The 18,572-nt window shown below is 55.0% G+C and overlaps 1 protein-coding gene across 1 annotated transcript; it reads left to right on the forward strand.

Annotated features, from left to right (window-relative positions):
- Nucleotides 1-6,338: 6,338 nt before the first annotated feature.
- ATP1B2 (ATPase Na+/K+ transporting subunit beta 2) lies at nt 6,339-15,361 on the forward strand. Its single transcript, XM_006112138.5, has 7 exons — nt 6,339-6,606; nt 11,150-11,278; nt 11,616-11,720; nt 12,868-13,073; nt 13,190-13,246; nt 14,311-14,409; nt 14,662-15,361. Exons 1-7 carry the CDS (start codon nt 6,495-6,497, stop codon nt 14,824-14,826), a joined length of 873 nt encoding a protein of 290 aa, XP_006112200.1. The 5' UTR covers nt 6,339-6,494; the 3' UTR covers nt 14,827-15,361.
- Nucleotides 15,362-18,572: the final 3,211 nt, after the last annotated feature.

Here is an 18,572-nt window from a genome sequence, read left to right on the forward strand (position 1 = left end):
ACACAGACTGGGGCCCCAAAGCTGGCTCATACTGACATGCGGGGGGACACAAATGGCAGTTAGTGACCAAATTACAGAGCACTCCAGCCCCAGGTATTTCCCCAGCTCCCCACGGCCTCCACCACCCTATTCTGCCCAGAAAGACCTCCTCTCCCCCCCTCCCCTTCCTCATGGCCACCTCCCCATGCCTCTCCCACAGCCCCCTTGGCCTTCCTCCACAGAGACCTCCCTATCCCCACCTCCCCACAGCCATTTCTCCCTGTGCCTGCCCCACATTCCCCTGTCTTCTCCATTCAGAAACATCCTCTTCCCCACCCCCACAGCCATCTTCCCCCGTGTTTGCCCCATAGCCCCCTGTCCTCCCAGCGCAGAGACCTCCCTCACTCCCTCTTACCCACCACTCCCTTCCCCCATAGTCCCTTTCCCTCCTTCACTAACCTTCTACCTGACCCACCCTCCAGAGCCCCTTCAGCCCCAACTCTCCACTCTCCCATGGACCACCCCCTCCTCCCATCCCCTGATTGCCCCCCATGGTTCACCCCTCCCCCACCATTCCAGCCACCCCTCTCTTCATCCACCTGTTAGCCCATTCCCTGCTGCCCATGCTCTCTTAAAGGAGCACCCCAGTGTAGTGAGGAGGGGCAGACAGCAATGCAAAGACAAACCCCACACTCCCCATACCTGCCCCAAGGTGGCTCCCCACATGGGACTTACGGCTCGTGCTCAGCCAGAGGGGGGGCTCTGTCCGGGGATCTGGCTGCCCCCTGGGGTTCAGTCCACGCTGTCCGGCCAGGCCTGAGTGCTGGGCATTTCCCCTTCCCCCCCGCCCCCAGCCACCGCCTGCGCCCGACTCTGGGAATTAGCCCAGGGGCCAGGCAATCTGCCCGGGGCTTCATTAGCGCCCCAGATTAGCTCCCACAGGCCCCAGGGCCTGTCAAAGGCCATTAGCCAAATCCCTTCTGCCCAGCTTTGGGGAATCAAAGGGCACTGGCCAGCCCAGCAGGGACAGTAAACACCCCCCAGGAGAGACCTCAAGAGTCCTGGCTCCAAGCCCACTGCTCTAACCTACCAGCCCCCACTGCTTTCCTAGAGCCTGAGTTCTCTCCCTGGGGGGTGTTGCCCATGAGTGCCCAGGAAGGGGGCAGGGCCGGCTGATGTGCTGATAGGAGAGGGCAAATTTGGGGGTCCCACCTTGCTATGATGGGGGGCAGTTCCACCCTCCCTACCCAGAACCCCCAGGCCCTCCATATCCCTCACCCCTGTCTGCCCCTGCAGCTCTGGCTGGGCGCAGTTCTGCCCTTCACCACCAGAGGGCACTTGAGCACAAGAAGCCTCCTAATGCACCTGCCCAGGAAAGACCTGTTCTGGTGGGGGGGGGGGGGGCAGCGCGCTGGGCTTCAGCTGGCCCTGGGACTGCCTGGACCGAGCCAGTGCCTGGAGCAAACTAGCGCTAATAAAAGCAGCTGGGAGCCTGAGGGGATGCCACTGTCCTCCCTCCCCTGGCAGCCTATAAGCCCAAAAGAACCCAGGAGTCCTAGCTCCCAGCCACCTCCCTGGCGCTAACCACTAGCTTTCACTCTGCTTTGCAGAAAAATATGTCACTGACTCTTTGCCCTGAGCCAGCAAATGTTTAATCTCTGTCTTATCTGGTGGAGTGACTCCTGACTGGCACCAGGTTAGTGAAGGGGAACCAGTCCCAGTGCAGTTGCCCCTGGTTTACACCAGGAAATATTAAATCCAGCTGTAATCTGGGGCACACGGAAGGGCCCTGGCTTTGTTTGTCTTGCCACAGCCCTATGGGATGGCCTTTCAGTCCCAGGCCTCTGGGACAGATCTCCCACAATCCAGATCTGGCTTGAAGAATCTGGGTCCAGCTGGGCCCAGAGTCAGCAGCATCAGGCCCTGCCTGCCTGAGAATGAGGGCAGAGAGGTGGGCGAGGTTGTGGGACCTAGCCCAGCCAGATGCTCAGATCAGGCCCCTGCTGCTGGCACTGTGAGACCTACCAAGCTGGCCAGTCCAATGCGACACGTTCCCTCTTCAGTCTTCAGCTAGGGTTGCCAGGTGTCTGGGTTTGAAAGTATTTGAGCTTTCTGTTTGGGAAACAAATTGAGAAAATATAAATGAGAAAATATAAAAGTCTAGTATGTTCTAAATAATATGCAGTGTAGATTGTGATGTAATGTCAAGTGTGCCTGGTATTTTTGTTGAAACCATCTGGCCACCCTAATTCACTTCACCTCCCTCACGCCCCTCCAAGCCAGGGACAGAACTCAGGAGTCCTGGCTCTTAGCTCCTCTGTACTCTAATCACCAGCCTCCACTGCCCTTTCAGAGCTGGAGTGAAATCCCAGGAGTCCTGAAACCCAGCCCCCCGTTCTACCTTGTCAGCCCCAACTACCTTCTCAAAGCCAGGGAGAGACAGCAGGAGCCTAGGTTTCCAGCCCTCCTGCTCTAACTACTAGCTCCCACTCCCTCTGTAGGCTGGCTGATCCATGCCAGCCAGGGAGACAGACTGGACTTTACCCCCCTTAATCCGAAGGCCACTGAGGCCAACCCCTCCCTTGGACACACACCCAACCTTGCGACATTGGGCCATTTATTGTGACTTTGTTTTTCAGAGGGTTTTTGAAGGGGGACTGTGTTGGAGAGGTCCCCCGGGGCTGTGAGAACTACTTGCCAGGCCTTGCGTCTGGGGTGCTGTCTTGTCTGACCACAGCCCCCACAATCAGGGGTCAGCCCCCACAAACTCCTCCAATACACCACCCTTCTCCAAAAGCTTCCCCATCATATCCCCTGAGAAGGCCTGGGAGCCAAGATTCCTGAGTTCTTGCTCAGAGCTCCCCCCAATTCATTGCATCCCCCAAACTCACCAAGATACCCTGAATGGTCCCCCCCCAAAATTCACCCCCAAAGTTCTCCAAGTTCCCTCCTGGTCACCCCTGACCATTGCAAACCTGTTCCTGAAACCTGCCCCGGACCCTTCAAACTCCATCTGAGCCATTGGAAAAACTCTGCTTACCAACCCCCTGGACTTTCAATCCAAATCATGAGGGAACCCCACCCTACTTCAAAATGTGACTTCCCATAGACACCACTGATCTTCCTGAACCTTCAGTCCCAAATCTGAATCTCACCCCCTTTAAGATCCCTGAACCCGGAGCAGCTATCTAGATCTGGTACCCCAAAATACCAGCTGCACCCCCAAACCCCACTGGAATAGCATGCCAGCTCCCTGCCTAGTGAGCCACGCCAAGAATCTAGGGCAACCTTGCTTGCCGTGGTGGAATGCAACCAATCCGGGCGGGATGGTGGCTGGGCCCTGAGGTTGGGCTCCGGGCATCTCACCTGTCTTCCCCATAAACCGGCTATTTCCAGCTGGCTGAATCACTTGGCAGGAAAGGGGTGTTGTTTGTATCGTATGCTGGGTCAGTGCCAGTCCTGCCCAGGAACCTGGCTGAGGGGTGAGTACAAGTGGAAAAGATGAGTGGTCTTCAGGCAGCCTCTCATTACCCCAGTTTCGCAGTTGGGGAAATTGAGGCACAGAGAAAGGGCAAGATGTGCCCAAGGTTATGCAGTGAGTCAGGACAGAGCTACAATTAAAAACGAGGTGTCCTGGCTCCCAGCTCTCCCCACCCTCTCTAATCCACTAGAATCCCAGGGTCAGAGAGAGAACTCAGGAGTCTTGGCTCCCAGTTTCTCTGTTCTAACCAACAGCCCCCGCTCTTCCCCCAGAACCAGGGGAGAATCCAGGGGATGTCCTGGTTCCCAGCCCCTACCATTATGCCACATAGTTCAGTGTAGGATGGATTGACCCAGTTCCCTCTTTCCCCAGTGGGTCAGCAGCTCCCAAGGCCACTTATAGGGCGGGTCAGTTTCTTCCCCACGCAACTGGGTCAAATGCCAAGTGTCTGACTCCCTGTAATTCAAACTGGTATGTTCTTGTCCCACCCCTCCCTCATCCTAGGGGCCACTGGGCCCACTCCGCTCCCAGAGCCAGGGAAGGAACCCAGGAGTCCTGGCTCCCAGTGTGAGTCCCTGTTGGGTGGTTGAGTACTGTTACTGTCACTCACATGCTCCCTGCTGCACAAGGGAAGGGGTCAGGAAAGCCTGTTCACCCGCCACCCAGACTTTGGAGGGTGACTCTCTCCCCAGGCACTTCGTCTCCCTAGGCACTATCTCTGGGGGGAAGGGGAGGGAGGTGGGCATAAAACCCAAGTATCCGGGGTGGGTGAAAGGGGGAGGGGGAAGGAGACAAACCCAGGTGTCAGGAGAGGTGGAGGAGAGAGGCTAGAACCCAAGCAGGGTAGTGGGTGGAACGAGAGGCTAAGTACAAAGGGGGGTACAGAGACCCAGATCTGTATATGGGGATGCAGGGGAGAGATAGGACCCAGGGGTCCAGATACAAGAGTTAGAAACTAAATGTCCATGATAGGGGGAAGCGGCTGTATGTGACTGAACCTAGAGGTCTGGAGGCTGAGGGAAGGGAGGACATAGAAACCAGGTGTCCGGGTAATAGGATGAAACACAGCTGTAGAAGCTAGTGGTTGGAGCCAGAGGGTGTGGGAAGGAGCCAGGACTCCTGGGTTCTCTGGGAGGGGAGTGGGGTCTGGTAGGTTAGAGCAGAGGGTTCTGGGAGCCAGGACTCCTGGGTTCTCTACCCAGCTAGAGAGGCACTAGCTGTGCCAATGTTATTGTTCAGCTGCAGGGGGAAGTGAGAAAAGGGCTATGATGGAGGGCAGGGGACAGCTGGGGACAGGGAGAACCAGGGTGCATTTGTCCCAGACTGCCGTCAATCCCTGCTGAGCCAGTGGCTGCCCCACAGCTGGCTGGACCAGTTGAACTAGTTTGGGAAAAGGAACCGGGTGCTGAGCACTTCCTGGTTCTTTGCTCCAGCTTACTGTGGGGGGTGGGGGAGAGGACAGCAACACACAGATACCCCTCTCCACCAGTCCCCCAACTTACAGACCACCTCAACTCCCATCCATTTCCACACACAATGGCTGGGAGCCAGGACTCCTGGGTTCTCTCCACAGCTCTGGGAGGGACATAGAGGGAGGGGAGTCACGGAGCTAACTCCCTGCATGACCCTAATAATAAATCTTTAGCCCCCAACTTCATCTCTTCTGTGACCACACCTCCTAGCCAACAAAGTCACATCCCTTTCCTGGGCCATACCCATGCACTGCAAGACTTGCCCCCTTAGCTAAAGGATCCCCATGTCCCCTGTTTCTACCAATCCCCTCGCTCCCTGGTCCCATGGGCAGGAGATGAAGGGCAAGCCATGGATGCATTCTGCCCCACCCCTGAAGGGAGAGGGGACCCTTGGCAAAGCTTGGGAAGATCCTGGCTACACTACAATGTGATGAACCCTTCCCCCTGCCCCCACTGAAATCTAAGGGCTGTGCCCTGGGAGGAATGGCAGATTGCACCAGACCTCAGCGTGCAGATGGTGGGAGGGGCGGAGGGGTGTCTGTGGGAAAGAAAGGATGCATGTGGGGATGGAGGGGGGGGCACTACTGGCCCCAAGCGTGCCCTGTCCTCAGCCTGTTGGGAGCCTCTGTGCACCCCCCTTTCCCCCATGCAGGTCGTGTCCTTCAGCACTGAATGGGCCCCGTTTGACAGCCCCGATCTTATCTGGCTCCTCTGTCGGCATCTGCTCATTAGTGGCCAGAGCTGGCAGCTGGCAACAGGCCAAGCCTCAAGGACAGAGCTGGGAAGGGGGGGGGGGATCTGGGGTGCTGACCCCACAGACCATGCTGTTCTGCACAGCCAAATGGTTTCCCACATCTGCCCCTCTCCTGATGCCATCCACCCTCCCCTACAACCACCTAATCCCATATGCCTCCCACCATCCATCCACCCACCCACCCACCCACCCACTCAGTCAGTCAGTCTGTCTGCCTGCCTGCCTGGCCTTAGTCTCAAGGGTGGGTCAGGTGAGGAGTGTCTTTGATGGCCACTCCATTTCTTCAACCTGTGACTACCTGGTTCTTTGTTGCATTTGTAGCCCACTTCACTGACTGACTGTCTGTCTGTCTGCCCCATCCATCCCCCCTCTCTATCCCAGACACTTCTCTATCTATCTATCTATCTATCTATCTATCTATCTATCTATCTATTCCCCCACCCCAGAGGGCAGCCCCTTTTCCTTACGGGGGAGGGAAGGGGAGACCTCCCCTCCACACACACACACACACATTAAGCCCCGCCCTCTGACTGGCCGCAAAACCTGAATGAGCAACTGGGCCCCGGGAGAGCTCATTTGCATATGCACGAGGGGCAGGGCCTGTGGAACGAGATAAATAGCACCCCCCCAGCCGGCCGCTACCGCTGCCTTGCCCTGCTCATCAGCTGCGGAGCCGGCATCTCGCTGCTGTAGCCGCAGTCTCAGCCCCCCCCCCCCCTTTCTCTCTCGAATAGGGGATCTAGGGCTCCTTGCTCCAGTTCTTCTCGCAGCCAGCGGACCCCCCACCAGTCCTGCCGCAGCTCTCACCATGGCCATCGAGAAGGAGAAGAAAACCTGCGGGCAACTCATGGCGGAGTGGAGGGAGTTTGTGTGGAACCCCCGCACTCACCAATTCATGGGGCGCACCGGCACCAGCTGGGGTACGTGGCCGGGGGACGGGGAGTGTGAAGCGCTGGAGAAGGGGGGCGGCCTTGATGGGTGGTTAGCTCCCGAAAAGCTGGGCATCTGTGTAGGGGCTTGGGGGGGGGGGGGCGCTGATGTAGCGGGAGGAATTGGTGGTCGCTAGCAGGAGCCCTTAAAAGGAGGGAGAGTTGGGGGCACAGATATAGCGGGAGAAACTGAGGGGTCCCTAGCAGGAGCTCTTAACCCTCTCCCAACCCCTTCCTTTTTTCTAGGGGAATAACGGGGTGTCAGGCACGGGAATTTTGGGGTGTCATGGACTAGCCCTACAAGGAAGGCGATTTGGGGGAGCTATAGATTTGGAGAGGATGGGAAGTATCATTGGATTTGGGGAAGGCTGGGGGCTCATAATTGCCTTAAAATGGAGGTGGTGACTAGAGTGGGGGCTATGATCTAAGCCCCCCAAAATGGTACCTCTTTCGGGGTGTTTTATGGGAGGCAAATGGTCACAGGCTGGGGGCCCCCCAACATGGATTTTCTAGTGGGGGCACTTGAATAGCTCCCTAGAGGGTGGTTGGGTAGTTAAGGGAGGTACATGCCCCACATTGATTCCTCAAAAGAGGATTATGGTGGGGACAGAAATCAGGCAAATAATTTATTGGTTGTTGAAATGGGGGGGGGGCTGGCAGGGGGATATGGGATGTCTTTGGGTTAGGCAGTGGGGGTTTTCCTTCATCCCAGGGAAGAGGAGTGGATGTGGGGCTAGGATTCCCCTGGAGAGGAGGCAGGAAAAGGGGGCAAAGAAAGGGTGCATGGGAATATGGGAGAAAGCAAGGCAATGGGGTGGGGGTGAGGGTCAGTTGGACTGACTCAGGTTGGACCCAGGTCTAGGATTTGGGGGGGGGAGGGTGAAGAAGCAAATTTTGGAGGGTGAGAGTGTGTATGGGGGGCTTTGTTCCCTGTGCCCCCCCCCCCAAATCAGGCTGTTGTTTATGCGGTACCGGGGGGAGTTGAATTTGCTGGAGGATGGAAAAGGGACATAACAGGATGGCCTCTCCGATGGGGATGTAGAGAAGGGGCTGGAGGCATAGGGCTACATAAGGGGCAGGAGCTGTGGGGGTTGGGTAATCCCCCCTCTGTCTCTTCCCCCCCCCCCCCCCAGTTACAGAGCGCTGCGGCTGGGAAACTAGGTCAGTCTGCTTTCTGTAGGAGCTGGGCGAGTCTTAGTCGTTTCCCCCTCCCCGTCTGTCAATACAGAGCCACCCTTCCCCCTCCCACCCCAAGTCTGTCAACACAGAACCCCCACTCCATACAGAGGGGTATTTTGGAGTGGGGCTTTTTGTAATGAAGTAAGGGGGGAAAAATCCAGGATTGACCCTTCACCTCCAAAATTAGCACCTCTTTATTGCCCCCCGATTTCTCCCATGGCTCCCCCACTTCCCTGTACAGCTGCTTCCATCCCCTGGCTAGCTTTGTCCCCTCCACTTTGCAGAACCCTCCCTTCCTGCCTGCAATAGCCCAACACTGCCTCCACCCCAACAAAGATGGGGAGGTAGTGGAATATAGGGGAAGTAGAGGAAGTTGCGAGGGGGCCTAGATATTGATGCTCCCACCCCCCAGAGCGGGTTCCCCACTCTGGCTGTCTTGATTGGACTAGGGTGCAAAGGGCAGGCTTGGGGATGGGGGGGTTGGCTGGGGATTCACCATTAATCCTGGTTTAGAGTCACTGTGTAAAGCAGCACTCCCCGCTCATTACTACAGCAGGTGGCTGGGGGGGGGGGGGGGGTGCTGGGTTCCCATCTTGCTTTGGCTGGGGGAGACATCTTGGCTTTTTGCATTTGCAGTGGCTGGTGGAGAGCTGAGGATGAGGTGGAGAGGGGCTGGGTGAAGGAGGGGCTGTCGGGGGGGGGGGGTTGATAGGGATGTGGGGGCAGTGAAGGAAGGGGGAGTGGGGGAAAAGAGGTATGTGGGGGGCAGGCAGAGAGGCAAAGGAATGGGGGGCAGGTGGAGGATTATGGTGGAAAGGGGAGGGACCTGGAGGGCCAAGCTTGGAGTGGTGGGGGGCCTTGGGATGGCTGGCAGAGGGTAAGATGTGAGGTGACATTAACTCTTCCCCTGCTCTCTTCTGGAATCACAGTCCAACCCAGACAACCCGCCCTCCCCCATCCCCACTGGTACTTGTCGCCCGCTCTGTGGCCTGCCTCTGCCAGTCCCTGGGCTAAGGGGCTTTGAGCCGCCATTTGGGCTGACTACAGGCCAAGGGTTTTGTATGTGGGTTAGGGTAGGAGCCCTCTACCTCACCTCCCTCCCCCTGGGGTTCAGGTGCAGGCAGCATTTACACTGGGCAGCATTAGCCATGACTGCATTTCAGGTTACTCTGGATTTACTCCTGGGGGTAGCTGGGAGCAATAGGTCACTCTCCAAACTCCATTATCTTTGGAGTCATGTTATCTACTCTGGATTTACACCTCCAATTGAAGGGGCTACTTTTGGTGTTGGTCACCTCTTGATTTGCACTAGGGTTACTACAGATTTACATCTGCTCCTCTGGATTTACATCCTGCCCATGCTCAGGTGTGCTGTAGGGGCTGGAAGTTGGCTTGGGTTTGCACCAGGGAGTAGCTGAAGGTGGAGAGGGCAGGTACTGTGGAGAGAGACTTGTATGTTTACAAAGGGGTTAGTCTGGATTTACACTGGGAATACTTAAGGGCAGCTCCCTGATGCTCCCCATTTTCAGATATTTTTCAAGTTTGCTGCTGGGTTACTTGGGATTTCCACCAGGAAGAGCAGAGGGATCCGTTGCCCTCCCCCATCAGATTTACGTTGGGGTTTCACAGGCTAGCTCAGAGCTACGCTGTTTTCTCTCACTTTTGGGTTTACTCCTGGGGAGGACAAGGGCTAATCTTCCTCCTCTTTAGGGTTACATCAGGATTACTCTGAACTTGCACCAGGAAGTAGCGGGGGAGTAGAGGGCTGATTATCAACCCCTTTAGGTTTACACCCAGGAGTATGTTGGAACTAGCCTCTGTTCTCTCACCTTCGGGTTTCCTTGTGGAGTCCTTTGGGCCTCTCCCTAGAGGGGAGCTGAGACTTGCGAGCTCAAAGGCAGAGTGGTTGTTGAAGGCTGGCCATGGGGCTGTGCCAGGGATTGGAACAGGAGAGCGTTGGAGGTGGGGATGAGGGGGGCAATCTCGCCCATGGCTTTTCTGGTGTCCCAATTGCCCTCCTCCTAATCCGTGGGGTTCTGCACAGGGGGTCCCAAAATGGCCTCAAGATACATAGCTGAGGCAAAGTGTGGGACTGGGCTCTGCTAGTGAAGGTGCTTTTTAGGGTTTAGCTGGGGGTAAGGGGTGGACCTGGGGTGCATTGGGGAGTTTATGGGGGTACCCTGGCTAGGGATGCCAGATGGTTTCAACAAAAATACCGGACATCACATCACAATGCCATTACATCACAATCTACATTACATCTTATTTAGAAAATACAGACATTTCTATTTTCTCAATTTGTTTCCCAAACAGAAAGCTCAAATACTGGACTGTCAGGTTCAAAACTGGACACCTGGAAACCCTAGGAGGGTACAGGAGGGAGGGGTAGATCTGGGGGTGCTTTGAGGGTGCATGAGGTACGTGGCTGGGGATGCAGGGGGGGTGGGGTGGATCTGGAAGTCCAGTGGAAGGTGCTTGAGGGTATCATCACATCCCTGCTCCTCTGCCCCCATGTCTACTCTCTCCCTTCATCCGTACTCCTTCCTGCCTCTCCCAGTGAGGGAGGATTGAGGGATCTGACCCACTGAGTCTGAGGAAGGCACAGATCCCAGTGCCTGGAGGGGGAACATCCTGCACCCCCTTGCTATGTGAGCTGGGGGACATATTGGTGTTCTCCTCCCCCACTGGGGACCCCAGGTCCCTCTCTCCCTCCATGCAAGAGTTGTCCTGTAGGGTTAGACTGTGTTGGGGGAAGGTACCCCCTGCTTATTAGAGAATGGAGGGGCTGGGAGTCAGACACCTGGGTTCACTATCCAGAGCCAAGGAGAGGGGGCTGGTAGTTAGAGCAGAGGGGTTGGGAGCCAGGACTTCTGACGTCTAATCCCCATCATGCCCCATCCAGTCCTTGCAGCCCCCCCATTTCTCAGGCTCCCCTAATTTCTACTCCCCCATGGCAGGATGCCCCCCAAACCTTTTACCCCACCTGGGAGAACCACCTATCCTGGGAGGCCTGTACTGGGGAAATGACTGGGTATGTGCCTCTCTTGCCCACAAGCCAAATGCTGCTGGATGGACTCCCCCCCCCCCCCCCCACACACACACAATTCCATTCATCTCCTGCCTAATTGACTGGAACTGGGCCAGCCTGGGAATGTGAGGGGGAGAGGCAGAGAGGACAAAGGGGGACCCTGAGGTATGGGGCGTCTGGCTGGAGGGGCAGTATGGAAGGGGTGCAGGTGTCCACCAGAGGGTGGGTGGGATGAGATCCAGGAATGATGTTGGGGGCAGGATTTGGGGAGCACAGGAGAGCTCCCCCTCATGTAGGCTGTGCTTAACCCCCTATTTCTTCCCCCAGCACTGATTTTGTTGTTCTACCTGGTGTTCTACGGCTTCCTCACTGCACTTTTCACACTCACCATGTGGGTCATGCTGCAGACGGTGGACCCCTACATCCCCAAGTACCAGGACCGCCTCTCTGTGCCTGGTAAGGTCCCTGGTATAGGGAGGCACCTGGGTGGGAGGGAAGCAGCGCGCTAACCCCCCCCTCACTGCTCTGGGTTCCCTGTTCACAGACATAACCCAATTGTGCCATCCTGGCAGGGTTGTGTCCTGTTGTGGAAGGGGGAAGTCCCTCCTCTTTTGGACACGTGTGTAAGCCCCCCCTTTCTGAACATATGTGGGCAAGAGCTGCACACTCGTGCATGTGCCCCTCCCATCACAGGCATCTGGATGTGTTGGTGAAATTGGGGGAGGGGCTAGAAGGGCTAGAACTGCCCCTCCAAATTGCCCCCCTCAGTATTCTCCCCCCACCACCCCTGTAGGGATGATGATCCGCCCCAAGACGGACACCCTGGACGTGACCTTCAATGTCAGCAACACGGAGACCTGGGATGATTATGTCAAGATGCTCAATGACTTCTTGGAGCGTGAGTTGGAGGCTGCAAACCCCATCTCCCCTTCTGTGGATGAACCCCAGCAGCCCTATCTGGTCAGGAGATGGGGATGGGAGGAGAGGAGATGCAGGTCCACATGGAGTTCTGGTTCCATCCAGCAAGGTGGAGGGGCTGGACGGCTTCCAGTTGTAGGTTGCCCTGAGCATGGGGAAGTGGGGTGACCCTTTGGGAGGGGAACAGGGGAAGGTGGATGGATTTGGAGGGATAGAGGAGCACTTTTTGAGGGCTAATGGGAAGAGGGGAGAGGCAGATGGCGTGTGAGGGAGAATTTCAAGCCTGGGTAGATTTGTTTTATTTTGGAAGGGATGTTTGGACTTGGGGGAGGGGAGAGCCAAATTTGAGGTAGGCACCTGGCCCTTGATCATGGCCAACCCATCCTACTGAGGATACCCATTTAGCAACCTTCCCCCAGCATTGCATCTGGCTCTTGCAAACGGCCTCCTATATCCACATCGTGCCTTAGCCCATCTGTGCCTGATGGACCAGGGCCACAGAGAGGTAGGGTGCAGGAGAATGGCCAACTGCTGCCCCCTGGTGACCATCAACAGAGCCTGCAATCCCCATCAGGGCATGATTTAACCTGTGGAACTCTCCACCACAGTGTTTCCCTCAGAGCAGTAACTCTCACAGCCCCTCTCTTCCCCCATTCCCAAATGTTACCCTCTCCCTGCTCATCTGGGAGGGTGAATCTGGACCTCGGGTTTCGAGCAGCTAAGCAGCGTCCCAGACTGAGTTGGGAGGAGGGGGCGGGGAGTATGTCAGGAACAAATCTCATTGGTATTTTGGCTGTTGGTGGTGGGGGTAGACACACTGGTGGGTCAAAGCTCCCTCTAAGTTTTTCCATTGTTGGGCAGAATAAATTTTGTGTGCACTGAGGAATGTGCAGATGTGCTCCACCAATAGAAACGCACGCTGTCGGCTGTGAGCAGCTGTGGGCGCTCTGCTGGGTTGTACTTGAATCTCTGCTGGGTGGCTGCCATGTGCTCCGCTTGCAGGGAACGTTGCTGTGGGTGCGCTCAAAGGTGGTGAGAGGGAACAGGTGGGATACCAGGCTAGATGGGCCTGTAGCTCCTTTAATGCTAATGTGTACCCCCTTCTTCCTCCCTGTTCCCCTCCGCAGCCTACAACGACTCCATCCAGGTAGCCACCAACGATGTATGCCGCCCAGGGCGTTACAATGAGCAGCCGGACAACGGGGTTCTGAACTACCCCAAGCGGGCCTGCCAGTTCAACCGCACGTCGCTGGGCAACTGCTCCGGCCTCAGCGACCCCTCACACTATGGCTATGCCGATGGCCGCCCTTGCATCCTCATCAAGATGAACCGGGTAGGTGACGCGCAGGAGGTGGGCCTGGGCTTTGGGTTCGGAGGCCCTTCAAAAGTGCTTTTCAAAATTGGGGGGCCTCCCATATCCAGGCTGAACCCTCTTCTTACTCCTTTCAGGTCATCAACTTTTTTGCAGGGGCCAACCAGACCATGAACGTCACTTGTGCTGCGAAGGTGAGCCCCCCGCTGACCCTCTTCTTTGCTCCCACCCCTTTTCCCTCTATTGACTCTTCTTCCTTCTCGCTCTCTCCGGCTGGTCCTGCCCACAGAAACCTGTTTCCAAACTTGAGGCGGTAAGGGACATGTCTGAGTAGTGGGAGATCCCCAAATACATACCCCATCCCCAGCTTATAGCACACCTGTCCCCACCCTGTAGGAACTGGGGGAGCCCTGTGCTGAATTGATCCTCATGATTCTGGCTGCACCTCAATTTGAGATGGCCCCTTAAATGCACCTTGGGAGCAGTTAGACAGACACCCCCCCCAAGAACTGCACTCCAATCTTGGATAATTCAACTGCTACGTGATCTGAGAGCCCTCCCAATTCCCTGCACCCCCTTAGTTCCCATCCACACAGCAGTAAATGGCTTAGCTGATCCTCCTGAAAATCTGCACCCCAATCTTAAATAAATCCCACTTGTACCACAATCTGAGCTCCCCAAAACTGCACCCCTTTTAGTTCCCAGCCAGAGCAGTAAGTGGCTTAGCTGATCTCTTCCCCTCCCTCCCCCACCATAAAATCCCCAGCATGCTGATCTTGGATAATGCCCAACAGCACCCTGATCTGACTCCCTCCCCAAATTCCCTGCACCCCCTTAGTTCCCAGAGCTGCAAATTTCCTGACTAGCAGCACCCTCTCTCTCAATCACTGATTCACTCATTTCATCTTGCTCTCCTCCGCCTTCCGGCAGCTGAACCCCAAAATGTGGCACGCAGTAAGGACAGGAAATGGGGTCTTGGGGAGAGGCTCAGGGCTTGGCAATATGCAGGCTGTTGGCTGGTGGCTAGGAAAATGAAGGAGGGGTGTACCAGAGTGAGGGGGGGTTCTCAGGTGGGAGGGGGTTGAAATGAAGGGCAGAGTGGGTGGAGAGGGAGGCTAAGGTTGGGAGGATGGGGAGGAAGCTAGGGGAGGATTTTTTTGTCATCTCCTCCCAATGCGAATGCATGGGGGGGAAGTGGGAACAGGTTGGAGCAGTCTGGGTAAATCCTAACCTTTCCCCCTAACCCCCGCCCCCTCAGAAAGAGGAAGATGCACAGAAGCTGGGTGAGATGGCTATGTTCCCCCCTGGTGGCCACATCGACCTCATGTACTTCCCCTACTACGGCAAGAAAGTCCATGTGAGTGGGGGAATTCTGATGTCTGTCTGGGGGCAGCCTGTGCAGCATTGGGAGGCTGGGCCTGAGATCAGCTGGGGGAGTCTGTATTCTCTCCCTGGGCCTGGGAGAGAGTGGAGGCTTATGGATCACAGTGTGGGGGCTGGGAGGCAGGACTCCTGGGTTCTCTTTCCAGCTTCAGGAGGAGAATGGGGGCTGGTGGGTGAGAGCAGGACTCCTATTCTGGCCTACCCTTAACCCTGCCTCCACCTTTAGGTGAACTATACCCAGCCGATCGTGGCAGTAAAGTTTCTGAACCCAGAGGCCAACATGGACCACAACGTAGAGTGCAAGATCAATGCAGCCAACATCGCCACTACTGATGAGCGGGACAAGTTTGCTGGACGTGTGGCCTTCAAGATCCGGGTCAACAGGGACTGAGCCCCACCTTCCCCCCCCACCTCTCCTGGGGATCCATCCCCCCAGTGGGCAGGGCTTGCTGGAGGAAGAAGAACCTGTTTCCTAGGCAAAGAATGCCTGGGGCTTCACCCCTAGCATGTTCTGGGCGGGGCTTGATGGAGGAGGAGCCTATTTCATTGGCAGGGGATCCCCTGGGGAATTTTTTTGCGGTGGAGGAGGGGTTGCTTTGGAAATTGTCCTGTTGACAATCCTAGGATGACTAACCTGGCTCTTATGGCTGTTTTAGTGACCCTCCACCCCTCTTTGATTTTACCCCTCGCGCGCTCCTGAAATTTGCAGATTACACCGATGAGTCTGGTACCATCCACACACTCCCAAAAACCTTTGGAATGCTACGTTGCTTGATCTCTTCTAATGCCCCTTCCTTCCTTTTGGGGGGACACCTCAGAGCCTGTGACTCCCCTCTTTCCCTTGAAGTCCTATTGAGATGTTTCCTAATATAATAATAAATGTATATAGATATTTTTTATATATATATATTAAAAATTAAGGTATGTCCGCGTCCTCTATTTTTCCCACCATGCACCTTTTCTTGATCACCAATGCCTGCACCAGTTTTCTGTCCACCATTCCACATCCCTAAAATTTTTCTTGAGCTGGTAGCCCTTTTGTTTTCCTGAACTAGTAGGTGCCAAGTTGAGTAGGCCCCTTCAGTTCCATGGCCAACTGTGTGGCAGCTGTGGCCACTGTAGGTTAGGAAACAAAATGGCTGAACTGCCCTATCGTGGGATAGCAGCCACTGGATATGTAGACTAGGAATCGAAATGGCCACCATTCCACACTCAGTGAGATGACAAGTGTTGTCCATATTGGCAGTGAATCAAAATGGCTAAAAAATAGCTGTCAAATGGCAGCTATTTTGACTCCCTGATAGGGTTGCTAGGTGTCTGGTTTTGAACCAGACAGTCCAGGATTTGAGCTATCTGTTCAGCAAACAAAGAAAATAGAAATGTCTGGTAATTTCTAAATAAGATGTAGATTGTGATGTAATGTCAAGTGTCTGGCATTTTTGTTGAAACCATCTGACAACCCTACTCCCTGACCTACAAAATAGACACAGCAGCCATTGGATGGGTGGGTTAGAATCAAAATGAATGTCACTGGCTGGGGAAATGTGGCCATTTTGTTTCTTAACCTATGTGGCAAAATGTCTGGAGCATGTGTGCTAGGAAAGAAAATTGCTGCTACTTTGGGCCTATGTTTGGCTACATCTGTGAAGAACAAAATGGTTGTTTTCCTCAGAGGCTATAGAAAGCCTTTGATGACCAGAGAGGCCATTTTGAGTCTTGGCATTCATGGCTGTGGAATGGTGGTCAACTTGGATTCCTGACCTCCATAGCTGAGGCTGCCATATTGGACTTGTGAACTGTAACTCCTGTAGCACCTCCTGAGTTGTACTCCTGAGTTGTACTACCAATGTGACCCCCTTCCTCCTCATAGGGTCTGTCTTCCTCTTTTAATGTACAGTTTGTTCTTAATATGTCTTCTCGCTTAATGCGGCATATGCACTGAAAAGACTTGTTCCTCCCCAGCATCCTGGGAAATCTGTTGCACCCTTAAATCTGCCCTTGAAACAGCTGATGCAAACTTTGCCTGTATTAGACTCCTGCTTGGTCTCTGCTCTTCTCTGCTGCTGTCCGTAAACCATTTTTGTTTTGGGTTCTGTTTTGTGTTTTTTGGGGAGGGGGGGAACAATTTCCTCTTTATTTTATTTTATTTTATTTTATTTTTTATTTTTGGAACTGGAAGTAACTTTTTAAAATTTAATTCCTTTCTCTCTCTCTCTGCCTCCATTTTCCTCATGCTGCATCCTTGAGAGATCACTGTATGAATGAATTAACTTAACTCCTTTGCTTTTTAACTTTTTTATTATTATTCTGGTTCATTTTTTATTTGCAGAATTATTTAATTGCCTGTATCAATCTACTATAAAAGATGAGGAGAAATAAAAAAAACCCACCCTTTTAAAAACTATATATGGTAATGCAGTGTTTAATTTTCAACATGGAGTATTTTAGAGCCAACAGAACTCACTGCAATCAGGTAGTTGGGGGTCACAAATGGGATATAAAAGTCAAAGTGCAACTATTACAGTAGCACTTAAGCTTCAGGAGGTAGCTGAGTTAGTCTGTACAGGATAAACTTAAACAACAAATAGTCTGGTAGCACTTTAAAGACTAACAAAACATGGAGATGGTATCATGAGCTTTTGTGGGCACAGCCCACTTCTCCAGATGAACTTCAGTAGCACTTAAAGTGGAGCCTAGTGTAATTTGTCTCTAGCCCTGGGGCCAGATATGGGGGATGGGACATGAGGCCTGTTGCCTTTAGGGAGCACTGGCTCCCATCCAGCCCCAAGTGAGGTATACTTCCCCCTTGCTTTTTTTGTTTTTGTTTGTTTTCCAGTTTACAGGTTGGGAGCCAGGACTCCTGGGTTCTCTCCCTATCTTGGAGGGGAGGGGGACTGGTGTTTAGAGCTGGGGGGCTGGGAGCCAGGACTCTTGTGCTGTCTCCCTGGTTCTGGGGGGGGGGGGGAGAGAAGAGGTCATCACAGCATGAGGGATAGATGTGGGGGGCTGGGAGCACAAACCTCCCCTCCTGTGTTTTCCCCCCAGATACTCTGCTGGGGGAGCATCCCCTGACATCCTGGGAGGAATTTTCTCCCCTAGTAACCTACATATTTTTTCCCTTGGGAGAATTTTATCTCTCTTCTCTCACCCCCCTCCCCCCCCCCCATCATTTTAATCCCACCTAGGCCTGACAGATTGCTCTGTGATAATCTTCTTGGGCTGTGCAATGGCTCACTGGTTGATGTGGGGCCTGGGGAGAGTCAGGATCTGAGCTGTGGAGCCCTGTAGCTAGGGGTCCTGCCCCCTGCATTTATGAGGGGAAGGCCCAGCTGTAACAGGTACTGCATAGGCACAGCCAGACAGGGCCGGACTAAGGGGGGGGCTAGCTGGGCAGCTGCCTGGGGTGCTAACCTATGAGGGGCACCTGATTGAAGTGGTAAGGGGTGCTGTGGGGCTGCGCATGCACTGCGTGCCCAGGCCGGGGCAGCGGGTGTGCCGTGTGCCTGCTGCCCAGGGTGCAACTATGGCTAGGTCTGGTACTGCAGCCAGAGATGGTCCCTGCTGGGAGGGAGGCAGGGCTGGGAGCCAGGACTCCTGAGTTCTCTCCCTGGCTCTGGGAAGGGAGTGGGGGGTGGGGGGGGCATGACATCTGGTGTTTATTCACACTGTACCCAGGGGCCCTTACCCCCCACATCTCACTCTGGGGCTAGCTGGTGCCTCTCAGAGCTCTGGAGGGGAGAGCTGTTCTGGGGAGGTGCATGTGTCTGGGCAGGCTGCCCCAGTGTGAGAGGAGGGAGGGCATGGGGGTGCATTGTACTGCCGCCATGGGAAGGAACGTGGCCTCATGTGCCCCTGCTGATGCACAGCCAGGCACTGCCCAGCCTGGACCAGTGCCCAGCTTGGTGCCCCCCTCCCTGCTTGCTTAGTCTCCCTCAATTGCCCTGCCTCCCCAGAGCCCAGCTCCCTCCACCTGTCTCCCCTCCCATCATGCCCTTACTGCATGTTCCCACTCCCCTCCCAGAGCTGGGGAGAGAACCCAGCTCAGCTCCCAGCCCCCTAGTTCTAACCACCAGCCCCCACTCCCCTCCCAGAGCTGGAGCGAACACCGAGTCCTGGCTTCCAGCCCCTCCCTCCCAC

Source organism: Pelodiscus sinensis, chromosome 22 (assembly GCF_052426305.1).
Source record: "Pelodiscus sinensis isolate ZL-2025 chromosome 22, ASM5242630v1, whole genome shotgun sequence".
NCBI lineage: Eukaryota > Metazoa > Chordata > Testudines > Trionychidae > Pelodiscus > Pelodiscus sinensis.

What these genes read in the sequence shown, in the direction of transcription:
- ATP1B2 (XM_006112138.5), top strand. Translation starts at nt 6,495, where the DNA reads ATGGCCATCGAGAAGGAGAAGAAAACCTGCGGGCAACTCATGGCGGAG. An exon ending in GCTCAATGACTTCTTGGAGC is followed by an intron (nt 11,721 to 12,867) that starts GTGAGTTGGAGG and finishes TCCCCTCCGCAG; the next exon opens with CCTACAACGACTCCATCCAG. An exon ending in ACTACGGCAAGAAAGTCCAT is followed by an intron (nt 14,410 to 14,661) that starts GTGAGTGGGGGA and finishes CTCCACCTTTAG; the next exon opens with GTGAACTATACCCAGCCGAT.